This window comes from Papio anubis, chromosome 1, assembly GCF_008728515.1.
Source record: "Papio anubis isolate 15944 chromosome 1, Panubis1.0, whole genome shotgun sequence".
NCBI classification, from domain to species: Eukaryota; Metazoa; Chordata; class Mammalia; order Primates; family Cercopithecidae; genus Papio; species Papio anubis.
In genome coordinates, this window is record NC_044976.1 from 185,312,220 (window position 1) to 185,324,745 (window position 12,526).

A 12,526-nucleotide genomic window follows, 5' to 3' on the forward strand; every position below is an offset into this window, starting at 1 on the left:
TCAACTCTTAACATAAAAGAACTGTCAAATGCAATATATCTTGTGAAGAGCAGAACCAGAAAGAAAGATTGAATTGTATCCGTAAGCAAACTCTTTAAAAATAGAAGATTGCAAATCCTTATTCAGCACTGAGAGACAGTTTCAATTTCAAATGGTAAAACAAATGAAAAGGCAAAAACAAGATTATGTTTTTAAAGGAACTTTTAAAACCATCTCACACAGTTCATCATATCTACTTCTACTTTGCTTGGGTTTATCAACCAGAAAACAACATGTATTTGTATATGCTCAAGTGGCAGCAAGTATTCAAAGAAAATATCCAATAGTAATTAAACAATAGCATTACAAAACATACAAACACAAAAGGCTTTTGTTTTCTATTTTACTACATTTTTCACATCATGTTCTATTTATCAATTGGATTATAAAGTCCTTTAGAGTGGAAATCAAGACATGTCTCTTTATGTCTCCCTCACAGTACATAACATGGTAGTATAAATCTATGATTAACAACAAATTCATTAACTGAAAGACATTTATTCAACAGATATGTATTGAGAGTCTACTAGATCCCTGTCTAAACACAGCTCTGAATTTGGCAAATGGGTCTACAGGACACAAGGATTTCTGAGACACAGACATAATAATTTTTCATCATCAGATCACTCCCTTGCATACATTCTGAACCCTCTGCCCTTGCTTTCTCTATTTCATTGTACTCCCTTGGCAAAATCCCAAACCTAGATAAATCAACCTTTCTGCAAACTGTCTGCACCCATGTAGCGTATGGTGACCAGAGAAAAACATGGAAATATGCTGTCTGGATTCAATTTGAATGCATGGTCTTTAATCTCAAGTGGCCCTTCTGCAGTCCAGATCCTACTACATTTCTCTGGCCCATTCATTCTCTTGCTCGCCTAATGACCATTTCATACCTTCTCTTCCCTCCTCAAACCCCCAGCACCTTTCTGCTCACAACCTGAAGTAATCCTCAAACTGATTACCTTAATGCCTATTTCAAAGGGAAGTGGAACTGAGAAGAGCATTTAGGCAAGTTCTCACCTTCACATCTGACCTGCCTTTCTCCATGGACTCTTACACTCTGCTTTTCCTACTGTTACGTGGGTGACCTTCACAGGCTCTGACCCAAAAACAGCCTTCCTATCATGCACTAGATTTCTCTCTCACCTTCTATAGGTTGTTTCTCCCCTAGACAGACTGATTTTAAAGGTGACATGCTACACCCTCAAAGAGTATCTTGAGTTTTTCTTATAGGAAAGGATAAATTACAATGTAAAAATGTATTTTTTAAATAATGAAAATAACGCCTTTTTCTTTAGATTCTTTTTAAAAGAATAGCATTAAAATCAAATTCAGTTATAGACACCAGATAAATTAAATGAAAACCTGGAGGCAGTGGATAGAGCTTTCGACCAGGAACCAAGAGACCTAGGTCTAGTCACTGCTCTTTGTGCAATTTATTGAACTTCTTTTGAGCTAAGGGGATTAGACTTAGAGATCTTTGCTATCCCATCCAGCTGTCAGATTCTTATCTAGAATTTGAATTCTTTCAGATACTTTTTAAAAAACAACTTATGGGTAACAAGTTGTTGACTTAATCCAACAAACTTTTTTCAGAAGTCGTTATTTATTTGATAACTTTTTGGATTTGCTGCCAAACCAGTGGACACATACGAATGTTATCAAGTCTATATAGCTGAAATCACTTGAGTAATTAACAGCACCTTCTTGGTAGCTAAATGCCTCAAAAACAGAACCAGTCTTTCTTTTAGTACCAGTAGCATAGGTCTGGATGTACAGGCCTGAATTGTTAAGAAAATAGGAAGAAATAAAGGAAGTTCCTCAGATACAAAAGGCAAAACAAGCCAAGCATGTTGACTCGGCCTGTAATCCAAGTACTTTAAGAGGCCAAAGTGGGAGGATCACTTGAACTCAGGAGTTTGAAACCAGCCTGGACAACATAGTGGAAAAAAAAAAAAAAAAGAAAGAAAGACAGGTATTATCTTCAGCTGTTCACACACTCAATCTTATTGCCAAAAATACAGTACTTCCTTCTCTGGGCTCCTGGCCCAAAAAGGTAGTGAGATTTCTCATCACCTTATGCTGTCTGGACATCAAGTTTCCAGCTGTCCTCCCTAATTTTATGCTAATTACACTCTCATATGCACTCCCTTTTGACCTACATGTGAAACAATTCGAATATAACTCCATTGATAAGACTTTCTAAAACACTAAGTTTTTATTTTTAACCCAGTCATTGTAAATGACTACTATGATGAAATTTTTGTAAAATAAATAACCACTTTCAATGTTTGTTTTGTCAGTTTGACTTTTCTGAGAGAGGGGCATGGCTGTACACTATAGCTCACTCAGAAATTTCCACCCTAAGGGTAAAAGGCAAACGTACTCTCCAGTCCTCTAAGCAACAGAGATGTTTAAAAAAAATCTCAAAATAAATTAACATAATCTTACGAATCTAATGTTTAGCCAAAGAAGCAAGTGACACACAAATATATATATAGGAAGATTCTATTCAAATAATGTTCAAGCCAGGCAAACTAAATATATATTTTAGGAACATATGCATAAATGATAAAATCATAAAGAAAAAGGAAGAAATTATTATCAGAAAAATTAGGATATCAGGGAAGAGAAGGAGTGAAATCAGACAGAAACATATATACAGGCCTTTTTGAGGCACTGGCAATGTTCTATGTCTGAACCTGGGCAGTGGTGTGAACTTTGTAATTATTTAAATTATGTAGATTATTTAAAGAATGCAGTTATGTGGTATTTCGTAATTTTTTTTTATTTTTACAAATCTTTTTAGAGACAGAGTCTCAATCTGTTGCCCAGGCTGGAGAGCAGTGGCACAGCCATAGCTGACTGCAGCCTCCACCTCCTAGGCTCAAGTGATCCTCCTGCCTCAGTCTCTCAAATAGCTTGGACTAGAGGTGCACACCACTACCTCTGGATAATTTTTTAAATTTTTTGTAGAGACAGGGATCTTTCCATGTTGCCCAGGCTGGTCTTAAACTCCTGGCCTCAAGTGATCCTCCCATTTTGGCCTCCCAAACTACTGGGATTACTGGTGTGAGCCATTGCCAAGTATGTAGTATATACTCTTCTCCATATACGATATTTTTATAATAAAAAGTAAATTCTGCCAACCCTATTTTTGAAATAAATTTGACGTACTATACTTTTCAGTATGGGAAGATAGTGGGATGAGAAATTAAGAATAGGAATTATAATCAGACAATTATGTATTGTGTCACTAACATATTGAGTTGAGTGTTTCTATTCAACTGATGATAGATAGTGCAACAGAGAGTGTATTTTATAGAGGCTGAGGAATATTTGTGTATTTACTGATGTGTTGCTTCACTTTAACATTTATTGAAAGACTGTTACATGTCAGGCAGAGTATTAGGCACTAGGGAGACACAGACAAATGAGACATGAGGACTAATCTGGGTGTGTGTTCTAGTGCTAGGAAAGTAGCACCTTTCCAAATTGCCAAAATGACAGTATTTCTCTGCCTTCCTCACTCCTAGCTGGAGACTCTGACACTCTCCTCCTGTCTTCTCTCCCTCTTCAGCTTCTAAGTTAACTATCTGAACAGGAGTTTTTTCAGCAGGGTGGAATTGATGATGCTGTCAGACTCAGTGTCTAACGGGTCAGAGTGAGCCCTGGCTTTCTTACTCCTGTGGTATTGACCAAGTCTACTGGCCAATTTCCTTACCCAGCACCGGCCTTAAACTCTTTCTGACAGCTGGATTGCCTACAGACAACAGTCCTTTGATCTGAATAATCGCCCGCAATATAGACCCCAGATATCTTCCCTGTGTGGAGGAACTCCGGAAGGCTCAGTGCCTGTTGGTCACAGTGTCCTTGGCTGTCCTTGGCTGCTTATTGCTGTTGTCCACCCACTTATATATCCACTGAACACTCTCCTGCCTGCCCTCCTGGGGATCTGTCCTGCAACCTGGTTAAGTTGATCTGTCCCAGCCCTGCCAAGTTCTCTTTCTCTTCACCTTTCTCCTGAATAGTCCCAGTAGACTTTGCTCCCAAACATCCTAAAATCATTACAATATAAATAAATATGATACTGAAAGCATAGAGGTAGGACTGGGATGGGGATAGAAGTGGAAGGAATACTTAAGCTGAGTCTTAATAAGTTTATCAAATAGAAGAGAAAAACAGTATGCCAGCAGGAAGGAATGACTTCTTCAAAAAAACAAAAATGGGAAGAAGCCTGATGTGTTTGGAAAATAATGAGAATTTAGGCAATGATGAGAGATGAGAGTAGAATGATAGATAAGAGGAAAATGAAGTTCTTAAGTATCTTGCTAACAAAAATGGTGACAAAATTGGCATGCATTTAATGTATTCTGATCACTAAAAAAATGATGCTATTACTGACCTCAAACAACGTAATGCATTCTGCTATTTGGGAATTAGTGTTCACTCACTCTCATGATTTATAAGGCTTAGTTTTCAAGGAACTCTGAACCCCTGTAGTACTACTTCAGTCATCCATACTATTTCCTCAGGTAGGTGCTAGAAACAGGCAGAGCATCTGCCCAGATATGCAACAATTTTAATGGGTGTATTTAAGGACATAACATATAGGAAGGAGCATAGGTGATGCTCAGTGAAGTATTGGTGAATGTATTTACATTGAATCAAACAAAAACCTGGTCCCTTAGGAAGTCTCCCAATAATTCTGTTTATTTTATTTTATTCATCTGAGTGCCAGGACAGCTATCTCATCTGTTCCCTGTAGGAAATGCAGCTTTAGCCTGGACAGCATGGCAAAACCCCATCTCTACAAAAAATTAGAACGATTAGTTGGACATGGTGGCATGCACCTGTAGCCCCAGCTACTTGGGGGGCTGAGGTAGGAGGATCACTTGATCCTGGGAGGTAGAGGCTGTAGCAAGCTGTGTTCATACCAGTGTACTCCAGCCTGGGTGACAAAGTAAGACCTTGTAGAAAGAAAGAGGAGAGAGAGAGAGAGAGAGAGACAGAGAGAGAGAGAGAAAAGAAAGCAAGCAAGCAAGAAAGAAAGCAAGCAAGAAAGAAAGAAAGAGAAAGAGAGAAAGAAAGAAAAGAAAAGGAAAAAGGGAAGGAAAGGAGAGGAAAGGAGGAAAGAAAGAAAGGAAGGAAAGGAAGAAAAGGAAGGGAAAGAAAGAAAGAAAATGTAGCTGTTCCAGGAGGGATGTCTTTACTAGGGACAGTCCCAGGTGAAAGGAGGACTAGTTGTTTTTATGCCTCTACTATAATGAGTTTGGCTTTAATGCTTCCTGGCACTGCTACAGTTTGCACTATTCATTTCAATGCCCTCCTGACTTTCAGAAACTCTTTACTTCCCAATGAGCCGTGTGGCAACAGTAAATTATCAGAAACACACGGAAGAGTTTCACCTCTCTGAATTAAAGATACATTGACTAATCCGACCAAAAGGACTTTGCTCAGAGAAGAATGAGAAAGGGAAAATCAATAGGCCAGAGAGTGGGAATGAAAATGGAAGTTCTTGGGGGCAGCTGTAGAATGATTATAATAATAATAAATGCAACAAAATATATTGAGCTCTTAGTCAGTGACTTCTCTTACCATTTGCTATGGTCTGAACGTGTCTTTCCAAAATTCCTGTGTTGAAATCTAATTCCCGATGTGATAGTTTAAAAAGGTAGGGCCTTTGAGAAGTGATTGTCATGAGGGTACCAACCTTATGAATGAGATTAGTGCCCTTATAAAAGAGGCTCAAAGGATTGCCTTTCTCCTTTCTCCATATGAAGACAGAGGTACTGTCTTTGAGGAAAAGGTCCTCACCAGACACTGAATTAGCTGGCACTTTGATCTTGAAATTCTCAGCCTTCAGTACTGTAAATTATAAATTTCTATTGTTTATAAATTACTCAGTCTAATGTATTTTGTTGTAGCAGCCCAAATGGACTAAGATACCATTTTATCCCATTTTTATTTCTCTTGGACTTAAATAGGCAAAACTGGAGTTAATTGGAGCAGCATGATTTTGGAAGTCCCACTATGTTGTACTAAGCACACAATGTTTTACCAACTCTCTATACATCAGCTGTGCTCAAAGTCAACACCCTAACCTCAGAAAGAGCTTTGCATTCCTATGGCTTACCATTATGAAGTTAGAAATGGCATTTCCTTCAAGATACCTTGATCTCAAACAAGAGGAAAAACAGCTGGTAAGCGACCTCTGGGGACAGTTGATGGTCTAAGCTGATCATTCTAAGGCCCATTAGATCTTTAGAGATCATTCTTGACCTTCTTAGATCACAGTTTTTATATTTGTACCTTCAACAAATTTATTTAGCACAAATTTGTTGAGTACCTACCACGTTCTGTATGCTATATTATCCTAGCAAACTGTGAGAGATTCAGGTTGTTTCATCCATCATATAAGGATAAAACTAATTTCTCAGTATAGAAATTAAATGATGAAATAAATGTAAAATATTTACCTCAGTGCTTGACACAAAAATCAGTACTCATATCATTTCTTTCATTTCTGGCAGTACAAAGATAAACTGGTACACTTCTGTTCCCTCAGGGAACTCAGTGTAAATGCTGCCCGAAATCACCCCAGTGTCTCAGAAGCACTATGAAATGGAGATGAACTACAGATAGCTGATCTTTCATGATCTCTGCAAGTAACAACTCTCAATTTAGTTCTAATTCTCAGCATTCTGGGCAGAGAACACCATGAGAACTTTCTCCTGCATGTGTTCCAAACCCTAACTCTACCACCCTCGATAGGTGTTAAGTTAAAAGAAAACTGTGAAATATTTTAAATTTAAGTATAATTGATTAATGAGAACACCATACAGGTGCTGTCAAATGATAATAAATATTAATAAAAACTCTGGCAAAAGACACTCTATAATTCATACAAAGTGTTCTTAATTGTTATTTTTTTAAAGAAAGACTAATATTTCCTGGCATTTGTGAGTGGTGTGTTCACTAGAGGCAGTTACTACAATAGGCCATTGAATCTAATCAACTCCTCACTGACAGAGCAGGTTCCTCACAGTAGTGGCTTATGCAAAAAAAAAAAAAAAAAAAAAAAAAAATGTTGCCATCAACTGGTCATTTCTGGTTTTGAATGAAATTTCAATCTTTACTTCAAAGAAATTGGCTTTGTCAAAAACAACTGCCATTGCATTCTTTCTCTTTTTGTTTCAGATTGTTTCTTAAATAAGGCCTGGTGTGCTAAATTACTTGGAAGAGTGAGGTCTCATGGGAAAGTCTGGATAGAAACTACTAGAGGTGTCAGTCATTCCAACTGGGTTAGGGAGCCAGGGTGCCAAGGGGGCTGATGGTGAGAACAACAGCTTTGGCCGGTAGGTAGGATGTCCCCCGTTTGTCTATCACTGTGCCCAAGGCCAAATCTGAGTTTCTTGATGAGCACATTACATCCTTCCTGATTTTGGGCTTGTCATCTTTCATTACAACAAATGCTTGTTAGATTAAAAAAGTAACACAATGACTTAGTCTGGGAACATCTCAGAAGACCCCAAGTAGCTTTAAGATCAATGATTATCAGATGTCCTCAACCTCAGAAGAACAGATTAAGTTATTAACATATTCATGAAGCAACATTCTTACCTGTTATGAATATATTAGCTATGCTTCCTTTTAGTCTTTCAATAACTCCTTCTGGCCTGGGATTTTCTACTCCTGCTGTCTTCTCTCACTTAGAAGCCACTCTTTTGCCCACCTACCTTCCTCTTTCTTGATCCCTCTCTGTGGAAACTTTAACCTCTTTGCTGGTATCTCTGGCATCTCTATACCTGAAGTCAGAATGTACCTTTAGTATGAAGTCCATAAAAATATTATTATACTTTTATAAGGAAAATATGGAAAAGGGGAAATCAAGTAATGTTTATCTTGAGACAACGTACATAAATTTTGAATTACTTTTTGTACTCAGCTAAGCCACTCTCAGATTTCTGACCCTCAGAAACTGTGAGATAATAAAGATTTGTTGTTTTAAGCTATAATTTTTCATTATTCAGCAATAGATAACTATTATCTGGTAAGACAGATTAACATAGGGGTTGGGAAACTAAAGCTCTAAGGCAAGAAACTATTTTTGTAAATGTTTTATTGGAACACAGTCATACCCATTTATTTACATATTGTCTGCAACTGCTTTCATACTACAACAATAATATGAAGTACTTGTGACAGAAATTGTAAGGTCTGCAAAGGCTGAATTATTTACTATTAGTTCTTCATTGAGAAAGTATATAATTATAGAAGAAGTGTGATTTGAAATGTCTAGACTATCAATTTGAAAAAGGAATATCAGAAATCCATTTTCATTTTTTGCAGATTAAACAATTGTGACTTTAAGAAGTAAGTGGCCTAAACAGCATTAATATAACTAATAGCAAAGCTGGACAAGAAATCCAAAGTATCTATGGTCTAAATATTTGTGTTTTTCCCCTATCTCTGAAAAAAAAAATGTGTATGTTGAAATCCTAATGCCCAAGGTGATGGTCATTAGGAGGTGGAGACTTTGAAAGGTGATTAGATCATGAAGGCACAACCTTCATGAATAAAATTAGTGCTTTAATAAAAGATGATCAAGAGAGACCCCTCACACCATTCCACCATGTGAGGACATGGCAAGAAGGTGCCATCTGTGAGCCAGAAAGCTGATGCTCACTAGACACTGAATTTGCTAGTGCCTTGGTCTTGGACTTCCCAGCTTCTAGAACTATGACAAATAAATGTCTGTGGCTTACAAGCCACCTATATTATGATAGTTTGTCATAGCAGCATAAATGGACTAAGACACCTACCTCCCAATCCAGTGGTTTCTTCAATATACCATACTACCTTCCGTAAGATAAGGCATCAAAATCAACGTATTGTTTCATCATGAGTTTACTGAGTTACTTTAAGTAAGTCACTGCAGTTCCCTTTACTCAATTTCCTGTAGCACTACTGTAGTATCATGAACATGTTATTGACATCTTAATGGATGACCATATTACTTGATATATTTAAGTCCATTCAAAAGTATATGAAAAAAAAAATGACAGATTACGGAAAGACCCATAGAACAGGTCATCTAGCACTAAGAACAGTTATTCAATTTAATTTTATTATTTTTACTCTTGTTCAGAGATTTAATAATTGAAAGTGGTAAGCTGAACAGTGTATACTTACTTTCAAAAATTACCTGCTGAATTATATATAAACGCTTTTATGAAAGAAAGCAAATGAGCAGCACCAATTCAACTTTCTGTATCCATAGCAGACATTGTTAATCAAATACAGCATTCTTTCCAACTGAATCAGGTTACAGTCTCAGAATCCTTCTCAGTACCATGCTTCAGGAATCTAACGTTATTCAGTCAAAATTAGCACCTCAGTTAAAACTTATGCACTTTCTCTGACATAGAGAACACCTTGCCATATAGTAGTCTTTTTACAGCATATGTAGATATAAGTTGGTTTCAGATTTCTTTTTAAAATAGATTGGCTACTGATTTACTGAAATAATTTAACTTCAATCTGTTTAACTCTAAGGCAGCTCCAAGGCACACATGTGAAAGACAGTACTAATGGGATATTGTATTTGAGAAAGGATTTGTGATTCTGGCTTAAATTTACTGCAAGGTTCAGTTTAAATGCAACTTCCTCCCTGAGCCATTCCCTGATGTGTGAAGTACGTCCTGGTTTACCTGACTGATACCAGTTCGTTTCTCTTATCCTGTCATAATTAGCAACCATACCCCCTTTCACTCTCAGTGGTGTCCCAATCTGGATGAAAAATTATATGGCTATCCTATTGATGGCCCAATTTGGAAGAGGCCTCTCTTGTCTCTAAAACCCGTATAATACTTAATGGCTCAAATGCAACAAATGATTTATCTTGTATAATAGCTACTTCTAGTTATAATTTATGCCCCCACAACCGACTTCCCAGTTTGGATTACAAACACTTTGAGAGAAGTTATATTTCACTATTCATGGTTTACAAAAGAGAGATGCAATGAATACAAATCCCATTACTCTTTTAATCATTGTGCCTCACACATACTAAACTGGAAGAAAGAACTTCCTGAATTACTTGACACTGTAAATTCTTTTACAGTTAAAACTATACCTCATTCATCTGGTAAACCTCACAGAGGCACAGGGCTTTGGACATCATCTGTGTGTGTGTTTTTTTAATTAATTAATTTATTTATTTATTTAATTTTATTATTATACTTTAAGTTCTAGGGTACACGTGCACAACGTGCAGGTTTGTTACATACGTATACATGTGCCATGTTGGTGTGCTGCACCCATTAACTGGTCATTTACATTAGGTATATCTCCTAATGCTATCCCTCCCCCGTCCCCCCTCCTCAGTGTGTGATGTTCCCCTTCCTGTGTCCAAGTGATCTCATTGTTCAATTCCCACCTATGAGTGAGAACATGCGGTGTTTGGTTTTGTGTTCTTGTGATAGTTTGCTAAGAATGATGGTTTCCAGCTGCATCCATGTCCCTACAAAGGACACAAACTCATCCTTTTTTATGTCTGCATAGTATTCCATGGTGTATATGTGCCACATTTTCTTAATCCAGTCTGTAACTGATGGACATTTGGGTTGATTCCAAGTCTTTGCTATTGTGAATAGTGCTGCAATAAACATACGTGTGCATGTGTCTTTACAGCAGCATGATTTATAATCCTTTGGGTATATACCCAGTAATGGGATGGCTGGGTCATATGGTATTTCTAGTTCTAGATCCTTGAGGAATTGCAGCACTGTTTTCCACAATGGTTGAACTAGTTTACAGTCCCACCAACAGTGTAAAAGTGTTCCTATTTCTCAACATCCACTCCAGCACTTGTTGTTTCCTGATTTTTTAATGATTGCCATCCTAACTGGCGTGAGATGGTATCTCATTGTGGTTTTGATTTGCATTTCTCTGATGGTGAGTGATGATGAGCATTTTTTCATGTGTCTGTTGGCTGCATGAATGTCTTCTTTTGAGAATTGTCTTTTCATATCCTTTGCCCACTTTTTGATGGGGTTGTTTGTTTTTTTTCTTGTAAATTTGATTGAGTTCTTTAAAGGTTCTGGATATTAGCCCTTTGTCAGATGGATAGATTGCAAAAATTTTCTCCCATTCTGTAGGTTGCCTGTTCACTCTGATGGTAGTTTCTTTTGCTGTGCAGAAGCTCTTTAATTTAATTAGATCCCATTTGTCAATTTTGGCTTTTGTTCTCATTGCTTTTGGTGTTTTAGACATGAAGTCCTTGCCCATGCCTATGTCCTGAATGGTATTACCTAGGTTTTCTTCTAGGGTTTTTATGGTTATAGGTCTAACATTAAAGTCTCTAACCCACCTTGAATTAATTTTCATATAAGGAGTAAGGAAAGGATCCAGTTTCAGCTTTCTATTTATGACTAGCCAATTTTCCCAGCACCATTTATTAAATAGGGAATCCTTTCCCCATTTCTTGTTTTTGTCAGGTTTGTCAAAGATCAGATGGCTATAGATGTGTGGTATTATTTCTGAGGGCTCTGTTGTGTTCCATTGGTCTATATCTCTGTTTTGGTACCAGTACCATGCTGTTTTGGTTACTGTAGCCTTGTAGTATAGTTTGAAGTCAAGTAGCGTGATGCCTCCAGCTTTGTTCTTTGGCTTAGGATTGTCTTGGCAATGCAGGGTCTTTTTTGGTTCCATATGAACTTTAAAGCAGTTTTTTCCAACTCTGTGAAGAAAGTCATTGGTAGCTTCATGGGGATGGCATTGAATCTATAAATTATCTTGGACAGTATGGCCATTTCATGATATTGATTCTTCCTAACCATGAGCATAGTATGTTCTTCTATTTGTTTGTGTCCTCTTTTATTTCACTAAGCAGTGGTTTGTAGTACTCCTTGAAGAGGTCCTTTGCATCCCTTGTAAGTTGGATTCCCAGGTATTTTATTCTCTTTGAAGCAATTGTGAATGGGAGTTCATCCATGATTTGGCTCTCTGTTTGTCTGTTACTGGTGTATAAGAATGCTTGTGATTTTTTCACATTGATCTTGTATCCTGAGACTTTGCTGAAGTTGCTTATCAGCTGAAGGAGATTTGGGGCTGAGACGAGGGGGTTTTCTAAATATACAATTATGTCATCTGCAAACAGGGACAATTTGACTTCTTCTTTTCCTAACTAAATACCCTTTATTTCTGTCTCTTGCCTGATTGCCCTAGCCAGAACTTCCCACACTATGTTGAATAGGAGTGGTGAGAGAGAGCAGCCCTGTCTTGTGCCAGTTTTCAAAGGGAATGCTTCCAGTTTTTGCCCATTCAGTATGATATTGGCTGTGGGTTTGTCATAAATAGCTCTTATTATTTTGAGATAGGTTCCATCAATACCGAATTTATTGAGCGTTTTTAGCATGAAGGGCTGTTGAATTTTGTCAAAGGCCTTTTCTGCATCTATTGAGATAATCAGGTGGTTTTT

General features: G+C 37.4%; 1 protein-coding gene across 6 annotated transcripts in view; it reads right to left on the bottom strand.

Annotated features, from left to right (window-relative positions):
• PAPPA2 (pappalysin 2) overlaps positions 1-12,526 on the bottom strand; it is a 271,490-nt gene that overhangs the window by 214,695 nt on the left and 44,269 nt on the right. For 5 of the 6 annotated variants that reach the window (XM_021933974.2, XM_021933973.2, XM_021933971.2 and 2 more), the window contains one exon: positions 7,782-7,850. The exons of the other annotated variant lie outside the window; for it this stretch is intronic. In XM_021933974.2, the coding sequence (XP_021789666.1) occupies positions 7,782-7,850 (69 nt within the window). The remainder of the gene's footprint in view (positions 1-7,781; positions 7,851-12,526) is intronic. 6 annotated transcript variants of the gene reach the window in all.